Source organism: Mustela nigripes, chromosome 4 (genome assembly GCF_022355385.1).
Source record: "Mustela nigripes isolate SB6536 chromosome 4, MUSNIG.SB6536, whole genome shotgun sequence".
NCBI classification, from domain to species: domain Eukaryota; kingdom Metazoa; phylum Chordata; class Mammalia; order Carnivora; family Mustelidae; genus Mustela; species Mustela nigripes.
Genome location: NC_081560.1, coordinates 159,931,834 through 159,953,087, shown reverse-complemented (window position 1 = coordinate 159,953,087; position 21,254 = coordinate 159,931,834). Strand labels below are relative to the sequence as shown.

General features: G+C 46.1%; 1 protein-coding gene across 37 annotated transcripts in view; it reads left to right on the top strand.

Annotated features, from left to right (window-relative positions):
- Positions 1-21,254, top strand: part of SORBS1 (sorbin and SH3 domain containing 1) — a 226,497-nt gene that overhangs the window by 168,320 nt on the left and 36,923 nt on the right. For 12 of the 37 annotated variants that reach the window (XM_059398177.1, XM_059398176.1, XM_059398174.1 and 9 more), the window contains 5 exons: positions 1,694-1,777; positions 5,778-5,843; positions 6,412-6,513; positions 10,525-10,574; positions 18,838-19,010. In XM_059398177.1, coding sequence (XP_059254160.1) covers positions 1,694-1,777; positions 5,778-5,843; positions 6,412-6,513; positions 10,525-10,574; positions 18,838-19,010 — 475 coding nt within the window. Of the gene's footprint in view, positions 1-1,693; positions 1,778-5,777; positions 5,844-6,411; positions 6,514-10,524; positions 10,575-18,837; positions 19,011-19,558; positions 21,035-21,254 lie in introns of all 37 variants that reach the window. The other 25 variants (XM_059398184.1, XM_059398183.1, XM_059398186.1 and 22 more) reach the window with 5 other exon arrangements.

Genomic DNA, 21,254 nt, shown 5'->3' with positions numbered 1-21,254 from the left:
AATAGTGTCCTAGTGCTTGTGCCTCGTTTCACTGAATAAATTAAGATCCCATTTGGAATCCATTATTGTACACCCTTTCAGAATCTGGTGAGAAGGAGCCCACCTTCTCCTTTGAGATTTAGGCCCTAGGTCCCTAAAGACAGCTGGGGGAGGTTTTAATCTGGATGCAAGAGGGCAGACTCTGTTTCAGTAGACATCTCCCTCGGAGTCCCGCTCACTTTTATTTAGTGCATTTCAGTTAAAGTTCTCTGTCGTATCTTCCTCCTTTTAAAACAAAAGTAGAAATAACAGTGAAGACCCTTTGAAGGATTTTAGAAGAAGGGATGGGTCAGGGTCCCAAAGAAAGCGGACAGCCATTTCTACAAATGGCAAAAGGCCTGTGAACAGAATGTAGAGAGAAACGTGTCCCCGAGAAGCTGCTCTGTGACGCCGTGGCTTGGAAAATGTGGCCACGGGACTTTGCTGTTTCCTCTCCGTGTCGTTGCCCTGAGGAAGTGACATTTCTTAGATACTGTTTTCAGTCTCGGTACTAAATAGACCTTTTCTATTTCATATTGTTGTCAGAAAAATCACCATCTCTCTCTCATGTAGTGACTACCAAGGTATTTTGAAATATATCTATGTAGACGAATTTCATGATACCATGAGCCCCTCATGCTTTTGCCTGCTGTGAACTTGTATGTCCAGTGTTTGAAGGGGCAACCTGATATGCTTTCCAGGCATTCATTTTCCAGCCAAACCTCTCCAGAAACACATGCTATTCCACAGAGTGAGGTGTTAAGACTTTATAAAGTTCTGGCTCGATATGAAATGGTCAGTCTGTGTGAACTGCCTCTTAGAGTTGTATGAAGTTGAGATATCTGACTTATTTTTGCAACATAACCCAGACGTTTTCTCCCCCCTGTTCTGTTGTCTGTCTTGTTCCGCTTCTCCCTCATTTTATTTTTCCCGCTTCTTTAACATTTATTTGTGAAAACAACAAAGTATATTCTGTCTGTATTCCTCCCCCATAGACGCTCGTTTAAAATGTTTTTTGCACTTGTGTCCTCTGTTTTTTACTTACACCATCTCTCACTGTATTGTGTATGGGACATGATTTCTCACCTACTCATGTGCCATTAAAGATGCAGTATTAACCATGTGGCTTTTTTAAAGTGTTGGTATTTATATTTATTTTGAAGATCCTTAAGGCAGCTTTGCAAATAAGTACTAAAACCATACTAGCCCATAAAAGTGATTTGCTCTACTCATACGGCGTAGATGGCTAAGTGTTTGGTGTGCTCACCAGGTTATTTGTTCCTCACTAATAGTTCTTCATAAAGAGGAAGTACGAGCTTTCTCTTACTCCCCCAGTACGGTTATTGAGGAATATGCCCAAATTCCGATCTGTCGTGGAAGGCTGCCGTGCGGTGCAGAGCTCCCCCTCCATGGCCCACGTGCCTTCTGCCTCAGGGCTGAGAGTGATTCACTCACTGCTCCTGCCTCCGTTTCTCCGTTTTTATGAACTCATCCTCTCCCACCTGTTGTAGCTCCTCGTTTTTGCTGATGTCCGTAAAATGGATGATTGCTGCTGTCGGACACAGTTGCTGTGTATCCCCGGAAACCACTGCATCTCTACTGGCCTGTTCCTATGTAATCTCTGCATAATGTTATCCTTCTCTCTCTTCCATTTCCCTATCACCAACCCCTATAGAGTCGGGATATAAGCCCAGAAGAGATAGATTTAAAGAATGAACCTTGGTATAAATTCTTTTCGGAATTGGAGTTTGGGAAACCGGTAAGTTTAATAGCTTCAGTGGTTCTAGATGCCTTTTTAAATAATGCTGTTGATGCATTGTTGCTGCTAAACAATCAGATCTATTTGGAAGGAATGCAGGAGGTGGGGAGCAGTGATTTCAGTGGGCAGTTGTGGGATTGTCTCTTCTCACTACAACCTGTAAGCTTTCCCTCACTTTACTTCACCAAGAAAGCAGTGAGCCCTGGAATTATTTCTTGCCAGAAAACAGAGAAACAGGACTAAATCATTGCATTAGAAACAAATATCCCACGCCTTGTAGATGGCATTATTTGGGCCATTGGTTCAATTACTTAACCAGGGTCTTTATGGCAAACTGAAAATAAGCAGGAAAATGCATTACACACTGAGTGGCAGCTTGTTACAACTTTAAAAAGATTTAAGTACATAGGCAACAGCAGTGCTGCAGAGAGCCTCTGTATGTAGATGTGATCCATGAGTGGATCCCTGTTACAGGTGGCTTGGGAGAACAATTTCTAGGAGTTGGTGTAGTATTTCCCAAAACTTGAAATGGGAGTTGGGCTGAACGCTGTATTTGCTAGAATTTCCCTGTGATGTGCCAAGGGTGGCCTTGGCACAAACTGATTTTTGGCACTGACAGGAGGATTTTCTTAGCCCTGCCCCCAAAGGTGTATCACACAGAAGGGAGAGTTGAGTTCATTTTTCCACTGCAGAGGACTAGAAACTGACTTTAAACCTCTCGTTGCATTAAAGTCTTATTACAGCTGTAAAAAAAAAAAAAAAAAAAAAAAATTTGTTAGATGTTCATGTGAAACTTTAACCATTGAAACCTTGAAACCAGCATGGGAATCACTGTGGTTTGGAATGATAGTTTTATTTGCAGACAGGTTTTTATAGTTAAGTGTTAAATTTATAGTTAAGTGTTAAATTCCACAGTGTATATTTTTCATTAAGATGAAGACAAAGACCAATGAAGCGGGTGCTATGGAAATGCTAGTTTGATTCAGTGAGGCTGAGCTTTGTTAGAAATTTGAGGCGCCTTCTGGTTTAGGAGCCCCTGACCTACAAACTTCCTGCTGGTAGGATGTTTTCCTGCTGCCTCCTCTTCTGCTAGACATGGGCGGGGAGGGCACAAGTAGCCCCTGAGCTGTTCTAAATGAATAGCGCCACCTAGTGACCAGTATAGAGGGAAGTGTCTGATGGGCAGTTGGCACTGTCTTCTCTCCCCAGAGCAAATGCATACCATTATTTCTCGGTTCTCTCCCTTTTTCCTATTCACCATTCAGACATCAAAGAAGTCTACTTCAGGCAACCTTCTCCACACTCAAACATTGAGCAGTATCTTAACCCTTCTCTTTGTCCTAAAACTTGCTCAATTAACTCACACATTGAATTGTGTGGTCCCCTCCCCTCTCTGCCAAACAAAGACCATGATTAGTATATGTAATAATAGTGCTATCCTTTCATCAGGGAAAGCAAAAGCTGTCAGCTTTAAGTTATGTACGATATTCTGTGCCATTGATTTTGCAAAGCCCTCTCGGAATCCACACATTTCTGGACATTCCTCCTTTGCCAAATAGCTAAAATTAGCTTCATCTGAAATATTAACATTTAGAGAAATATCTGAAACAATCTTATGTGATCCATTTGTTTTACTGAATCTGTCATTGCAAATAATTCCATTTTTGTTAGCAAAGGACAGTATCTCAGTCCCAGCATACATTAGGTTGACTCTGTGGGTAGCCTGGTAGAGTAACACTGTTTCTACTGGAAACCATGGTGTGAGCACCACACAACCAATCCACACAAATGTCGAGAACACAGTCCGTTTGTATAGTGGGAACTTCCTAGAATGTGTGTCCCTACTCTGTTGTTCTAACTGCTTCTTAATTATTTAAAGACTTAATGATGCTTTTCCAAAATGCCATTTCCTCTGAAGCCATGATGTTCCTTGCAGAGACCTTAGAGTCCTTAAATGGGACTACTTGACTGAGTCTTTTAAAGTGCTAAAAGATAATACTGTGGAAGACTTGCCAAAACAACCTAGTCAGTGCCCATATCCTGAGGAACAGCGTCCAAGATGAACGGTTCCTCATGATTGGGAACATCTGAAGGGTGGGATTATCATCCGGTTGAAACAACTGGATGACCGGCTCTTACTCCCGGGGTGTCGGAAGGTGTGATAGGGAGAAATTTTTTTCTTCACTTCTGTCCTACCTTCGTCACTCTGGGCTATAATAAAAGTAAGAGAGATAAATCAAAGTGGCATAAACCACAGAAGTTGTTTTGTAAGGTTTTTCAGTCATTCAGAGGCAGAATGAAATTGAAACTCCTATGAAATCATGTGGATCATCATTTCTACTTGTTTTTTATCCCATACCAACTCAGGGCCCACTTTCCCCAAGTGAAGCCTGCCAGAATTTAAACACTAGACATTTACCCTGAACTCCTTTCTTCCTCAACTATTGTGCTTAAAGCCCACTACCCAGAATGAGCTGAAATTTTAGCAAAATCCTGGATAGAGTACCTTTTAGCTCTGATATGTTGTTGTAGAATAGCAAATAATTCAAGACTCCCAGGGTTTTTTTCGAAGGATTTTAAGACAATTTAATTTTTAAGCACTGCTTATTATTATTTTTTTTTTTTTGCAGTAAAGATGGAAATGACTATGTATCCTAAGTGACTTTAAAAAGTCTACTTCTCCAGGTGAACAGTCCAAGTGTAGCAGGTGTTTAAAATGAATGGGAATTGTTAATAGCACTTACTTTACAAATTTCAGAGTATATATATACAGAGACGGCATTACTGACCCATCACTGTCAGTGATGAAAGTCTCTTCGATTCAGATTACTTTTCACTTACAGATTCATTACTAAGAGTCTGGATATTAGTTTTTTTTTTTTTTTTCTTTTTTCTCCCTCTAATTTCTGCAGAAATCCGTGTGATTTCTAGAAGTAAGCTTGAGGCAAAATGTCACAGTGTAAACCAATTTGAATGCTTGCATAGAGGTATAATGATATTTACATAAAATTCCAGGAGTTATTAATGATCTCATCTTTTTCAGGGGTCATTGTATAAGACGTTTCAGGTCTAAATAGGCAGAACAAGAAGGTCTGGTTGGTGGGGGAGAGGTTCGAGAATTACAGGAGCCTTGTAACTTTCAGATGTCCTACCCTTCCAACCCTTCCCTCATTAAACTCAGTTCTCCTGGCAGTTTTGTTTTGGGAATGCAGCTCTCATTCAAACTTAAAGAGTTAAAAGAGAAAACAAACATAACCCCACGGTCTGCTTTTCCAAATTCAAATTATAAACTGTTCTCTAAGGCAGATGAAAGGGATGGCTGTAGCACCAGCAGTGTTATCAAAGTCTGGTTAAGCCGCGGAAGGAGATTGTAAGTGTTGCCTAGTGGAATTATCTAGTTAGTGCATTTGTTGAATACCCATTTTGTACCTGGATTTCATTTTCACAAACCACAGAAAACATATTTGGTTCAATTTACCTTCCCCTGGCCAAATCTCCACAAAGTCACACATTTATTAAACATGATGAATTTGGAGACTGCTTCAAAGACTCCTTCAAAAGTGCAGACTCTCAGTGTCAAGGTTAGTTTGAAAACAACAGTGAGGATGTCTATCAACAATACTTCAATTTAAAAAAAAGAGAACAATGAGAAATTTTAAAGTTTTGATTTTTGTTCAAATTGGTGTTAACACTTTTTTTGCTTCTGATTTTGTTTTTGTTTTTGTTTTTAATGTTTTCAATGTTTAGAATCCAACAATGACTTACTCTTGAGATGTAGACATAGAAACTTCCCAGTTAATGTTTCTAGCTCCTAAATTGTGTAGAATCCCTCCCTGGGCAGCCTCCTCAGGAGGCCAGGTGCCTGCCCCCTGTGCTTTGAGTTCACTTTTCTGTGTTGATACGGTTCTCCTAGCGTGCCCCTCTTTGTTTGAGCCAGTCTCCATGTTTGTCTTTATGTCTTTATGCTCATTTCTTCATTTCCTCCTCTGCTTCCCGTCAGCCTCCCAAAAAGATATGGGATTATACTCCTGGAGACTGCTCTATCCTTCCTAGAGAGGATAGAAAGGTAATTCTGCTGTGCCTCCTCCGTGGGCTGTGTGCGTGTTCTCTAGCCTGGTTAGTGTGAGTGTGTCGTGGGTTTTTTTCTTTTTTTCTTTTATTTTCTTAAATCATTTTTTTTTAACTCAATAACTTTTTTTTTTTTCTTTTGGCTTGGTGATAAAACGATTTAACAAAGTCTCTACGACTTCTACTACTAATGCTGAGAGGTTTTTAAAGCAATGCCTTATTCTCCTGACATATTCTATTTGTCACAGTCACTATACTCTGAAAAGAGAAAAAATAGGTCTCTCGCGAAAGGTAGGTTTCCGCGATATTTGTAGTTCTCTCTAGCAAGTAGAATAGACTTTTGAAGCTCTGATGACTTCAGGATTTATATTTTCCCTGCCTAATGTTGCATATTCTGTTTTCACGTCTTCACCTGATTTCTAGTGAGCTCTTGTGTTCGGTCATGCCATCTTTGCCTTATTAAAGCATAGCACTAAACAAATTCATTTTTCAAACTTAACCTTCCATTCTTTCTACCTGTCCTCTAAACTAAAACATTCTTTCCCATCTTTTCTCTCTTCAACCAGACTAATCTAGAAAAAGATCTCAACCTCTGCCCAGCAGAGTTAGAGGCACATTTAGAAAACACGGAGACGCTTAATAAAGCACCCAGTGCAAACCTGTCCCAGGTATTTCCTAGTTTTTCTTCATGCTGTTGGTTCCTCTTCCAGCTCGGTTTTGTTTTCTTCTCTGCTTTCTCGTTTCAGTGTAGTCAAGGCAATGAATGCTTATGCTGGGTCTTTAGAAACTGCATGGCTTTCAGACTCCTGTTTTCGATTCCTCTCCCCTCCCCCTGCCAACCTAATTTTTGCTTGAATTTCTTTTGAGCTTGGCATCTTCCTTAAAGGGAGTTTTTCAAATATTTTCAGGGTGGCTGGTGATTTAAACGACATCACTTCCTTGTCATTCTCTTTCTCTGCTCTCAGGAGGTGACCCTTATAACTTTCCATCCTTTGCCCCCGTATATCTTCTCCAGATTTTCTGGGAGCCATTTTTAGGGGAGATTCACTTGTCTCTCTCTCTTTTTTTTTTTTTTTTTAAATCCCTGGGAGATACCAACCTCAGAGATCATTTTCAGAAACACAGTGGTGGTGATTTGAGTGCCTGTTATGTGCATGGCACTGGCAGAGTAGTTGTATTTGTCATTTGGAAGATCAGAAAGTTCTCAATGAAAAAACGCACTCCAGAGACCAGACAGCCTGGCCACAAACAAGCATTTGAAACTCAACCTGTATTGGCATTTTTAAAGGGGGCTATGTCAAAATGTGGTTTATTGAGGACTATGTCATAGAGTCCAAGGAAAACAGGTTCCCAATGGGAAGAAAAATACCAAGTATTTGGAGAACCGCCCCCAAGGCTCCCTGACAAAACATAAAAGGCTCTTAGAAGGAAACGGTATCTTTACAGAAAATAAAGAAGGCAGGCAGGCACTGCTGAAGAGGCTAGGAAGGTCCACACACTGTGGCAGGAGGAGTGGAAAATACTATAGATTGTGTTCTATTTAAGCAGAACAAGACAAGGAGGGTCAGATCGCCAGCATGAGTGACTCAGGTTCTGAAAACTCTTGGGTGCTGGACCATTAAGCTAAGGAAGGAGTGAAGAACCCAGGGGGTTATGGCAGCAGCCAGGGTGGGCTGAGATAAAGTCAGACACTTAGGAACTGCAGGCAGATGAGGAAAGCTGGGGTTTGAGAATCCAGGCCCCTCTTCAGAACTTGGGGGAGGTAAAAAGGTGAGCTACAGTGCCCACAGTCAAGGCAGATAGGTCATGGGGCAGGGAAAGGGGGTGCTCATTTTCAACCAAGGTGGAGACTGGAACCAGCTGTAGCCCCTGTGGGATAGAAGGTCTGAGCTAGTTTAAGAGTGAGAACTAACTGCACCTAAGTCCTAACATGTTCCAGAGCAGGACAGGAGCACTAGGATTATAGGTCACAAAATGAATCCGAGGTTCCTTTTCAAAGTAGTCTAATAGCAGCTTTGTAACACATGCAAAGATGGAAGGCAGCTGGAGAATTACTGAACTCACTGAGGCTTCCCTGAGGTTAGAGACAGTTTCCAGTACCTGGACTTCTGCCCAGGGCAAGGTGAGCACAAAGAAGGGTCTGATGCATGAATGAGTCATTTTCACATTGGTTCAATTACATGTTCCCCATTAGTCGGTAATAGATATGGGATACGCTGAGAGGGGCTCTAAATCAGCACAAAAAAGCAATGAACTTTGCCTTCAGGAACATGACCGTTTAGGCACACTCCTAAATAAAAGATCTGCAGCAATACACAGCAGTGCCTGCAAAGAGCTAAAAGAATGGCATGGGTTCTGAGTGCTAGGCAGAGGAGTGATCTTGTGGAAAAGTAGGGACAATTTCTCAGGGGGTTGGCTGGGACCTTAAAGGATGGGTGCAATGTGGTAGAAATAGTGATAGAGATGGGGACATCCATGTGAGGCATGTAAAGAGCAAAGAAGTGATCATGTTTAGCATGTATTCAAGGAGTAAAGTAGAATCAGCTATAATAGAAAATTGGGGGTGGTAGTTGGGAAAGAGGGTTGACCCTGGATTATAGAGGCTCAGAACACACAGTTAAGAGATGATTTTGTCCACAGCCCAATGATGTAATTCAAGTGTTGTTTTAGGGAGGTCGGTGTCCTCACTCTAGAGAGGCTGAGTTGAAGGGAAAACCTCCCATTGGAAGTGTGGAGGGCACGGAGCCTACTGTGGTGGTCTAGGCATGGAGTGATGAGAGCCCACACTCCAGTGGCATCAGCATGAAGTGGGGGAGAGGGGTGGCTGTGAGTGCTTACAGAGGAAATTGGAATGGAACATTTTAACTAATTGGTGTGAAGAATAAGGATTTGGGGGATGGAATGGAGACAAAAACAACTCTAGGGTTTTGGCCACGAAGCTGGAAGAATTGGGGACATCAGTCTGTCATGTAAGAAAGATGGGGAGAAAATCCATGCAGAGATAAGATGGAATTAGTTTTAGGTGATTCATTCTTGAAGTGTTGGCTGGGTATCACCAAGGGCATATCTGGTAGGCAGCTGGAAATACAAGACTAGGTCTCCTAAGAGAGGAAGGGCCTACAATGTCAGTTAGAGTCACTTGCGGAGAAGAGATGGCTGAATCCCTGGGAGCAGTTGGAAGATTGAAGGACAGGAAGGACGAGAGCAGCAACTACCCTATGGGATGTTGGATGACATGGAGCAGAAGAAAGGGAGGATCAGGGGGTGAACAGATCAGAGAGGTAGGAGGTAGGGTGAACAGGTCAGAGTGGTGGAACAAGAAGAGAAAGTATGACAACTACCCTGTGCTCCAGAGAGGTCCCCAAAAGTAGACTCCTAGGAAAGGTCAGTGGGTTGGATAACCAGGAGGTTTCTAAAAACCTTCGAGGTTGCTGGGTGAGGAGGTGCCGGGAGCTAGAGTGGGGAAGCACCTGGGGATCCCCTAGGGGTACAGCACTGTTGAAAACATGTAATTGTGGAAGGAAGGGAGGGAGGGGGGTATTCCCAAAGGACTCTGCAGGGTCACACAAAAGTTTTCCAAGATGAAGACCCAGATGAGGACAGGTCCCTAAGGTAGGAGATGGGCAGGAGACATCAGTGCGGCAAGAGGCTGCCTTCTCTGAGGAATAATGGCAGGTAACTGGGGTTGGGGGGGGGGCGGGTAGAGTCCTCATCCTGGGGCAGGGGCACCCTCCAAAGTGAGAGGACCGAGCAGGTTGAGGGTAGGTGGTTCAGCAGGTTGAGGATCAGGTGGGTGAGCCCAGATAACAATTGCTTCCCCTCCCGTCCTTTCCTCCCTCTTGGACAATCTTCCTTTTCTTTCTCCCACTGTTTCTCTCCCCCCCCCCGCCAGTATCTCCTCCACATAGCGTCTTTTCCTTGAAGTGATTATTATTAGTAATAGAAGTATCTTTAAAAGTTAACTTATTCATTGATTGATTCAACTACCACAGTATTTTTTTAAAAATATATTGAGCCCTTCGCCTTTTTTTTTTCCTCCAAGACAAAACAGAAACCTTAGACGACTTAATTATGTTGCCTTTTCTCTGCATGTAACTCTTGGTGGTTTTCTTTCTTTTGCATAATTGCCTGTCATTTTATAAAATGTTCCCCTACTCCTAGGTTTTGTAAAAATGCATTTCCCCATTTCCGCATTCCAAATCTGCAGGGGTGACCAAATGATCTAAATACAGTGTGGTCTTTTCAAATGCATTTTTATATTTTCTGTACCTAAGGTGTCGGGTGACCCTCTCTCCTGATGTGGCATCTGGGGTGCATGACGGAGTCTCTAGTGGGTTTGCCAGGGGCTCCAAGGACTGGGGATGAGCTGTTGAAGGCGGTGTTGTCCATGTCACTAATGCATGTTGGCCAGATGGTGGGCTATCCACTCATGGATCTATATTTATATGAAAGATAAGTCTAAGCTAGGGGCCATCTTCCACTGCACCCAGAGAGCACCGGCTGGCCCAGAAATCCTCCAGCACAGACCCCTTACCAGCTAAGGGCCCATCTCCCAAAGGTCCTTGGCTACATCAGGAAAGGAAAAGGGCTGCTCTCTTTCCCCCTTGACTAGGAACATCTGATGCAAAATAAATGATCTACATTCTTTTCTTTTCTTTCTTTTTTTTTGGCATTTACAGAGCTCGGCAGTCAGCCCCAGCCCGGATATTTCTGCAGAGGCTCCTGGATAGTAAGTTGCCGCCCCATCTGTGGCCTGATGTATTAATGTCAGAGATGGAAAGAGGCTTGTGTTTTGGATCCGAGTGTGTTTTACTTGTGTCAATCTCGTGGCTTCGGTGATAAGTAGCAGTTTAATCATCATCTTCAAATTATTTTTCTTCTGTTTTCTCCTCCTCCTCCATATTCATTTTGCCATGATTCCTATTACCTTCGGGAAGCTTTTCCGTGTGTTGGCTTCTTTCCCTTTAGAATGTGAGTTTCAGTTGGGAGTCCAAACCCACTCGTGGGCTGGTTCTTGGATGGGATGTGTGACTGACACACGCTGCGCTGGGTGTAAAGGTCGGGGGATGGTGGGGTTGAGTCCTCAGTCAGTACCTGTCCCAGGGTAAGATAGGGCCAGAAGGGGGCTAACTTGACTGATGCTGAAAGGTGTGGATTTATTTCCTCGTAACCATCAGGATTCTGCCTGGGTGATATGTGCACACTCTGCTCACTTCACGGAGTAACCGTCAGCCTCTTTCCCCCTCTCCAGACCATCCAGAGCCCTACGCCTGATGACTTTTCTCAGTATTTTGCCATGCAGCCATTATCCCAGCTGAAACGTCTCCATGCGGTCCCCTGCCCCTTACCTACGCAGTACATAGCGAGCACTGAACTCCTATAAGTAGGCCCTGAGCCTCCCTGTCCCCAATTTAATATCTCATTCTTAGAAGTACAATGAGGAGGAAAGGCACAAGCGTTTCCTGTTCCATTGGGATTGGGTAAACCCACAACAAGCAATTTTCACCTCTTCAAATAGAAGCCTGGCTAGACTGGAATGCTGAGTTTATGGAATTTTTGGCAAATGTTGTGGTCCTTTGGGAATGTCCTATGTACCTTGCCAAAGAATGTGTTCAGCAGGAGGAGTTTCATTTGAAAGTCAGCTGGGATTAGGATATTTCAGGGGAAAATTGGAAAAATCTTAATTCTTTTAGCACAGTGACCAAATCTCTAGCTAGATCCACTCTGTTCATTTTTTTTTTTAAGATTTTATTTATTTATTTGACAGAGAGAGAGCAGAAGTAAGCAGAGCAGCAGGCAGAGGGAGAGAGAGAAGCAGGCTCTCTGCTGAGCAGGAAGCCCGATGTGGGGCTCGATCCCAGGTCCCTGGAACCATGGCCTGAGCCGAAGGCAGCTGCTTAACCAACTGAGCCACGCAGGCACCCCTGTTCATTTTTTTTTCTATAAATATGTGTGTTAATGATTATGATCAGTTTATCCAGCAGAAGAAGAAATTGAGAAGATATATGAGAACAGCAGCTAGAAGGGAAATTACCTGCCTGAGAGGACAGTCCATCTTGGGACAAATCCAGGCATTAAGTCTTGTGCCTGCTGTTGGGTCAGTCATCAGCCCAGCAGTGTGACAAACATCAAAGCTCAGATCTAGCATCCGGACCCCTTCCCGATCTCCCTCCACTCTGGGCTCGGAGGCTCACTGTCTGTAAGGAGCTAGTTGAACTGTGCCGTCAGCTGCGAAGATGATAAGTCACAGGTCCTCTAGGTCCCCAGAGATGTGCTTTCAGAAGTGAAGTGCAGCAGATGCCCTTAGGCTACCTGCAGACAAAGGCTGAAGCTCCCTGCAAACTCTCCTTGTCCCCTGAGGCCACCCACCTGTTTGTCACCTGGGCAGTCCTGACTGCCCACTGATCCCTCCAGGTCTCTCCCTGCTCCTATAATCCTGTTTTCAGGATGGCCCAATGTTAATCCCTCTGCATGGTCTCCCCCCTCAACCCCCTTTCCTTTCCCCATCTCCCCAGAGTGCGTGGGACAGGAAAGGCTGCTGCTGGTAGCTGGTTAGTGAATTCCTTAGTCAATTCCCTTAGTGGGTTCTTACTGGATCCGGGGCACTATGCTCAGTATTATCATAGGGGCACACGGTATCATTCCTTACTAGTTTGGGCAGCAAATCACACATCCCCAAAAATGTTGCTAAATAAGAACGCAAAGTTGTGAATGAGACACTAAGGATTGAAAGTATTCCTGGTTTGGGCCCTCGGGGTGTAATTAGTCAATATGATAAGTTAATAAATAAATAAGAAGATCATAAATGTATTCCGAAGAGAAAGCCATGCCCACAGGCTGTCGAAGTTAGGAGCGCAGGTCTTGAATGAAATAATCCTAGTGATTGACTGGACGTGTACGATGCGCCAGGCCCTGTGGTTGGCGTCATAGCTACGTTCCCTCATTTGGTCCTTTCACCATTCCAGGACGGAGCATTGTGTTTGGTCCCCATCTTACAGGTGAGGAAACAAGTACATAAAGGCGGCGTGGGATGCCTGTGACACCCGATCAAGCCGGAGCTTGAAGGAGGAACAATGAAGTTCTAGGCCAGGGGACCGTGTTAGTGATAAGCTCTCGTTTGCACCGTCCTGATTCAGAATGGGGCAGGAAATTCACAGAAAACATGCCACAGTTGACTGGTCTTGAGTGCTTAAAAGAAAAAAAACAATGTCAGTAACTGTGTAATACTGTGTTAGCAGGATCGAAGGACCTGAGGCGAACTACTTCAAAGAGCAAATTGCTTTCAGAGAATTCTAAGTATTTGTGGACCTGAAGATATTTGCTGGGTTAATTTATCAAGTGCTCTTATTTGTGTCATTGAAATAGGTCTCCAAAGACCTCTGTGTTTCAGCCATAGCCTGGCTCTCATGAACTACTTGGCAGGAATAAATGAGTTTTTTCCTCCTGCTAGTCTTCCACTTGGGGATTTTTCAGTAAGGCAGGTGGGGTTTTCTTCCATTTTGTTCAAACGAGGAAGTAAGGTTTTTTTTTCCTTGTTTAGAATTGGTGGGAAGCCTGACACCCAGGGAGGTGCACAGTAAATGCGGAATTAATGAATGTGCTTGTGAGTCTTAATTAATTAGCATCCAACGCACTCAGCACTGAGGGCTGCAGTTGCAGCCTGGATCTGGCCCCTCTCGCTGGATGGTTGGGGAGGATGTGTTGAAAGAAACATTGGCCAGACTGGACTTACCCCAAGGACTGAAGGAGAAAGCACAGGATGCCCCACATTCAAAAACATTGGGATAAAAAAAAAAAAAAAAAAAAAAAAAGTGGTCACTGAAGAAGTTGTATTCATATCTTGGACAGAATTTCAGTTTTGGAATTTTATTAATTAGCATGATTCATTATCACTGTGTTAAAATAATATGGGTATAGAGAGGAAGAAATCTACCCATAGTCCCCAATACCCAGTAGAACTACCAGTCCTTATTCTCAAAAATTATTTTTTTAATGCTTGCAATAACAGTGTCCAATTTTGTATGTTATTTCCCTAGAGCTATCAGATCTTAAAGCAGTCCTGAAGACTACTCATTCTCATCGTTGGCATTTCAGCATGGATTATCACTCATTTTTTTTCCTAACCAACGAGCTTTCCTCTATTTGGCCAGCAGGTGGTGCTCAAGAACAAGCTTTTAAAAACAAAAACAAAACCAAAAAAACCCAAAACCAACCCTTTCTCTTAACCTAAGATCAAAACACAAATCATTACCTGAAGAACTAAATGAAACATTAGAGAGACTCCCTTGGGCCTTGAAAATGTGATTTTCATTTCTCAGAAATCTACATGCGAGCGTTTAACTTTATAGAATCATTTATTCTATTATTTATTGAAAAGCAGTGGTAGGCACCAGGCGTGCAAAGATTGGTAACGTAAACCGCCTGCCCTCCAGAAGCTCAGAGTGTAATGGGGACACAGACTTGTAAATCACAGATAGAAGCCAGTGTGGTAAACGTCGCGACGGGACACAGGAGAGAGGGAACGACAATCACAAATTATAAATCGAAAAGATCATTTTCTTCCTGCAGTACAAAGGCTAAAGAGGAAACTGCCCTCCCCAGATTTCCTAGACTCCTTTCCCCCAAAGCCACAGTTTAAAGCAGTTACTTTTTTTTTTTTTTTTTTTTTCCCCCTTGCTGCAATCAACAAATGGTTTTGGACAGTGAATTCCACGAGGCTGGAATTTTTTGTCTGTTGTATTCCCTGTTGAAGCTCTACATAGGAGAGTGATTCATATTTAATAGGTGCTCAATAAATATTGGAGTGACTAAAATGAGCAGTGGAATGACCCCGTGAGATCTTTTATAGAAATTATCATGGGCAGTGATTTGCAGAGATGACTGGAGGGAGTCAGGGCTGAAGAGGCAGGAGTGAGGGTGTGCTTACTACAGAGATGTAGGTGAGCAGTGGTGGGGTGGTGGCCGGGGAGGTCGAGGGAAGGGGCTGATGTGCGCTGTGTCAGGACAGGGAGTAAGCCGTACTTGGTGACTGGTTAGGTTTGGGGAGCAAGGAGGGGGAGAAAGGGGTTGATTCCGTGGGCTTTCTGGCTTGGGCCATGGGAGACAGGAACAGAACTGTGGATTTGGTTTGGGGCATGTGGGGTTTAAGATGCCTGGGGAATATACCCACGGGGAGGTGCCTAGAAGGCAGCTGAATGTACAGCTCTGGAGCTCAGGAGGAAGGCGCAAATGATAACAGATTTGAAGGTGGATTTGTTGGATGGTCTTACCATGCCCATGCCTGCTGGTTTTACAGATGAAAGAACCTGAGAAACACACTGTTTCCAAGTTTTCTAACAGAGTGGGTTATCCTTAGCTGACGCTCATTGCTTGTTGGAGTCAGGCTGGAGTCCTCCTGAGCCCACCTGGTCACAGGCATGCAAACTGTTGGCCCCATTCTCTCACTTTACTCCTCCAGCAAGTATGTTTTTGCTGAATCCCCTTGAAATTCAGCCCCCTTTGCATCTTAGCCAGAGGATGAGTTGTCCGTCCTGCTGTCTTTGAAGTGGAAACTGGCTCGCCCAGGCTGCTGACAGCTGAACTTGGCTGTTCTGTGATGGGATCGGTGGCTGCCAATGCTGATTGGGCCTTCCTCATCAGCCCCGCTGCTTTTCCCATCTCATTTGATCTATTTGGGCACAGGAGAGACCAGCAACTGTGAGACCTTTGGCACTTGCCTTCAACACTCAGGCCCTCAGTTTCCCTTTGGTACAACAGGACAAATGTTGTATGTCTTTCCAACGCTAAAAGATGTGATGGCGAGGATACATTTGAAAACGTTGTTCCAGAATTTGTAGATGTGTTTTTAACCAAGGAGGGCCCCAGTTGGGAAGTGTTGCCCATCTGGAAAAAGCATATTGGCTTCGGTATCAGAAAGAAAACAATTAGCTATAGCAAATCCATTCTGAGGGGTTTCCTGAGTTGCTGGTTTGTCGTTCTGGTGGGGAAGCAGGACGAAATGGTGATAAGGGATGGAATAAAGCCAGAAAGTGGAGTGGCTGAGGGCAGGAGAGGATTTCTGACAAGGGGTGAGGTAGGGGAGGTGTGAAGTCTGGCAGCTGGGTACCATGAGAGTCAGACCAAATGAAGTTAGGCAGAACCAGAGAAGACCAGCGTGGACATTCTGACCAAGGCTGAGGCAATTCAAAGGACAGAAGGATAGAAGCCTCTGGCAGCCCCTTCCCCATGCCGAGGGAGGTCTGGTGACCACAAACCAAGGCGAGTAGGGCCCGAGAGACTGTCCCCTCACCACAACTGTTGGCAAGGCTAAAGGATACCTGTACATGGGTCTTTTAGATGTTGAGATTGTATAAAAAGGAGCAATGGAGTTAAATTGAACAACAAAACCAGAAAATGGAACCAAAGCGAGGGAAGGCTCTGAAAGAGAAACTGAGATAAGGGGCAGATTTATTTTTAATTAAAAACTTTGAAGTTAGTCAGTTTAGAGGCACTTAGATTGATGGAAGTTGGCATATAGTGCCAGAACCTTGCAAGTCACCTTTAAGGGTCTTTCTGCCCTCTGGATGGAGTTGATGCCTTTATCGATCAGATGGTTGGGGGGACATCTTCAAGCACCCCTGTAGGTAGAAGCAGGAGAGCAAAAGCTGTGCAGGTGGCAGCCGTTGTTCTGAGGCCTCTGCGCCTGGCAAAGCCTCGCCTCTGTCCCCAGGGTGGGAGTGGACACCCCTGGTCAGGAGCCAGGGCCCCAGTAAGGCCAGCCAGCCTAGGCCGGGGCCATGCTAAGTCCCTGCAGTCTTACTGTGTCCACTGTTCTGAGGGTTCTAGAGTCACCGACATGAGGAGCCTAAGTGAATGTGATGAAATTCTTGTGGAAGAATTTCTAAACACATTTCATGAATCAAAGCATTTCCTTAATCAGATCATGTGTGCCCATTTTACTTTCAGAAAATGTGACCTCGTATTCATTCAACAAATACTTATTGGGTGTACGTGTGGACCCTCTGGTGGGCCCCTGCAAATGAGGGCACGGCCTGGGGGAAAGAGTCTATCCCCATCATGCCGCCTCTTCCGGAGGGTTCTCCCCTCTGAGACGCACCTTGGAGGCTGCTCTGCGGACTCCGTTCATTCACACGCTTTTGTGGTCTCAGCTTTGAGAGTAGGTTTTCTTTCCCCCTAAGTTTTCAGTCATGTTCTTCTGTCTAGGCTGAGAAGAGGAGAAAAGCATTTGATCCCCTGACATCAGCCAGAGAGAATGAGGAGAAGGGACGGGGGGGGGGGGAACCCTGAGCCCCCAGGCAGTCAGTCCCCTGAAGTAGAGCATGCAAAGCCCTGGGAGGCCGCAGCAGCTATGGGAAGGGGGTAGGGAGCAGTGCTGTTACTCAGGGAACGTTCCTATCCTGGGGTGGACCCACTGCCTGTTCTACCACAGGCTCCTCCTCTCCATTCCTGACTCCTGGGCTCTGGGGCCTCTCATCCCCCGGGGTACGTTCACTGCAGGGGATGCCCGGCAGTGATCTTTGGAGCTCCAGCATCCTCAGGCCTCCTGCGGTGTGCAGGCCTGGGCTCTGGGAAGGCACTGCCACCTCATTTGTGGAGAGGTGTTCAGCCGAGGGTGCCGTGCAGGGCCGGGCTCTGCCTCTGCACAGACAGTGCCTGCTTCAGCAAGGGTCTGGATCTCCTGGTGCCTCCTTCCCTCGACCAAAAATGGGGCAAGTAGGATTGTTTGTGAGGATTAAAGACAGAAGGATCGGCCGGCCTCCCACACAGGATATCTCAGCCGGTTGTGTAATATTGTCGTTGTCATTGTCTGTGACTGTGGGGACGGAGAGGCTGTGTGAAATGGGGGAATAATCCCATCGTTGAAGGATGGGGAGAGGGAGAGAGATGGATAGATGGGTCATGCCGCAAAGGCAGCCCCATGTTCTGTGTTGAATCTGGGGGCCCAGAATATGTGGGGGTTCACTGTTATAATTAAGTTTTTCTGTACACTTGATAAAATACATATCGTAAAATATTGGGATAGAGAAATTCTGTCAAGCTGTTTGCATCTCCAGAGCTAAAAAAAAAAAAAAAAAAAAAAAAGTCCTCATTGATACCTGTAAACCAGATTCAGTAGGACTGAAAAGCAGCCGAGCAGAGGCCTGAGTACTTCTGTGGGAAGGAGGTTGGTTGTTCACTGAGTGTGTGTCTCCGTGTGCCCGTGGGTGAGGGGCCTAGAAAACTGGGATTAGGGGAAGGGAGGGGCTCAGTGAGTAAGTGCTCTTAATTTTTTCTGTGCCCCACCTCATTCCTAAAAGGATTTGTGGTAACTTGCAAAAATACCTAGAATTTCAACAAGATAAAAATAAATGAAAGGTAAAGGAGTCCTAGTGTATACTCCAATTCCTGTTACCGGGTTCTGACTGCAAATGTGAAAGAAGCTGGTGTAACCTGTGGGGGGATGGTAACTGCGTATAGAATCCCAGGTTCCACTTTCACTTAGGGGCTGATTTTCCCGGAGACCCAGGAAAATGGTTGATTTCCGTGCTCTGTCAGCCAAAGTGCTTGTGAAGAGTAACCCAGAAAAATAATCCAGGTGGTGACCTTGAAGTCGCCAGCTCTGGCTGGCGACCTGGCAGGGGCTCCCCCCTCGTATCCTCGGCTGCACCGTCTCGTGTGCACCCGCCGGGCCCCCAGCAGCAACCACCTTCCCACCCCCGCCCTCCCCAAGAACCCTCCCTCCCCCCCCCCCCCCCGGCAGAGTTTCTCAGAGGTCCTCTTTTAAAGCACAAATGCGGTCTTCTCAGCACTTTTGCTGTTGGGGCAGATTCCGGAGCATTTGGGGCCACCCTTGGGCTTGAACACCCTTTAGAAAGGACAGTGCTTGACTAGGATCCCAAAAAGGGTGTTGTTTGTCCTCGGGTGGTAATGTGCTTTCGAGAAAAATGTCAAACGTTCTAAGTCCCGTTCTTTCTTGTTCTCTCTTCCCTCTTTTAACATCACGTTGTCTTCAGTATCTATTCTTCCAACTTCCACGCAGTGAAGAGGGAATCAGATGGGGCTCCTGGGGATCTCGCTAGCTTGGAGAATGAGAGGCAGATTTATAAGAGCGTCTTGGAAGGTGGAGACATCCCTCTCCAGGGCCTGAGCGGGCTCAAGCGACCCTCCAGCTCAGCCTCCACTAAAGGTAACTGGGTGAAGCCTGCGGGGCTCTGACCTGGCCACACGGTCATCCAGATGCCTCTCGCCCATCCAGGCCCGGTGTCGGGGTATCGGCAGCGGGTGACTTCCAGCTCCTGGGATATCCTTTGCCTTGTGCAGGTCTATCTCCAGGCCTCTGAGCCGTCTGAGCCCCCTCCCCCAGTTTTTCACCGGCCATTTTTCTTTCTGGTATTAGTTTCCCTTCCTTCGAATCCCAACCTTGCTCTCCCTAAAGCATCTCTCTCTCTTTTTCGTTCTGATTCCCTCTTCTTAGAACGTAGCTAAGCCTTAGCCTTCCGTAACTCACAGCAGGGTGGCCATTTTTCGTTGCATCTTTGCACCTGCTTTGCAGCACAGATTATTTTGCTTCCGGACATCAACTGGAAATTAAAATACAAAACAAAACAAAACAAAAACCCTTAAGACAAATGAGCATGTAACCTCTCCCTTTTATTTTTATTTCATTTTTTTTTTTAAAGCAGCTTTCAGCTTTAACCTAATGGGTCTGTTTATTTTATTCTGCATGCTTTCCAGTGGATCGTAAAGGTGGGAATGCTCACATGATTTCTTCATCTTCAGTTCCTAGCCGAACGGTTAGCTCTAGCAATGCATTAGGCCCCATGTGTAAGCACAAGAAACCCCTGTCCGCTGCAAAGGCCTGCATTTCGGAAATCCTTCCCTCCAAATTCAAACCCAGGCTCTCCGCTCCCAGCGCTCTTTTACAGGAACAGAAGAGTGTCTTATTGCCGGCAGAAAAGGCTCAGAGCTGTGAGAACCTTTGTGTTTCACTGTCTCTGAATGATTCCAAAAGAGGTCTCCCCCTCCGAGTGGGGGGGAGCATCGAGAACCTGCTCACGCGCTCCCGGCGAGAGTGGGACAGCAAGTCGAGTAGCACCGTGAGCCTCCAGGAATACGGCACTGGCACCAGGAGGCCCTGCCCTCTCTCCAGAAAGGCCGGGATGCAGTTCACCATGTTATACCGGGACATGCACCACATCAACCGAGCTGGTCTCTTCCTGGGCTCCATCTCCTCCTCAAGCGTGCGAGACCTTGCCTCCCACTTCGAAAGGAACAGCCTGGCGTTGGCCAGGGGAGAGCTGGGCTCTAGCCAGGAGGGCTCGGAACACATCCCCAAGCACACCGTCTCCTCCCGCATCACAGCATTTGAGCAGCTGATTCAGCGGTCGAGGTCCATGCCGTCCCTAGACCTGTCTGGAAGGCTAAGCAAGTCCCCCACGCCTGTGCTGTCCCGGAGTGGCCTGACCTCAGCCCGCTCGGCTGAGTCCCTCCTGGAGTCGACCAAGCTGCGACCCCGGGAGTTGGATGGGATGAACCCGGGGGGGCTCTATGCCACCCCAACATGCAGCAACATGGTCGAGCCCCCTTTGGGCTTCAGGGGCCTTGCGCCTTCTGAGCCCCTCTCTGCCTGCTCCGACGAGCTCGACCACTGTTCAAACATCTCCAGCAACAGCAGAGAGGGCAGCAGCAGCAGTGTCCACGGAGACTTTCCCAAGCACCGCCTCACCAAGTGCAAGGGCACCTGCCCGGCCTCCTACACCCGCTTCACCACCATCCGAAAGCACGAGCAGCAGCAGACGTCCAGACAGTCTGACTGGCGCCCAGATCTCAGGGGGGACAGGAGCACGCTCCTCAGGAACATCTACCTAATGAGCCCCCTCCCTTTCCGATTGAAAAAGCCCCTCCAGTCCCACCCTAGGCAGCCTCCCCCTGGTGACTTCTCAGCTCCTCAGGCCGGCCAGAAGCCAGACCTCCCCAGCCAGCCCCAGCAGGACGAGACCCCCTCTGGGGGGAAGCCCTCGGTTCCCAAACGCCTGTCTTCCCGACACACCATGGCGAGGCTGGGCCGGATCTCGGAGCCCCCTCAGGGGAGACCCGCAGTCCCAGATGACTGCCTGAGGGCCTTTCATAATGGCAACTCCGTGCCGTACTCAGACCCCGGCCTGGACAGGAACAACAACCCACACAGTGAACTGGGAACATCCCTCGGAGGTGGCATTTGTGTATTTGCCCGGTTTCACCTCACCCGTCTCTCCACCTTGCTTGCTCTGTCCCCTCTTCCCGTGTGCCCTTGGTGCTCATTTTCTGGTCTGTCCTTTGTTTTCTGTTTGTTTTGCTTGGCAATTAATCATGGCTCGTAGTGGCTGCACTTCTTTAAAAACAAAGCCCCCCCATGTCATTAGACTAACCACCAAACTCTGTTTCGAAAGAA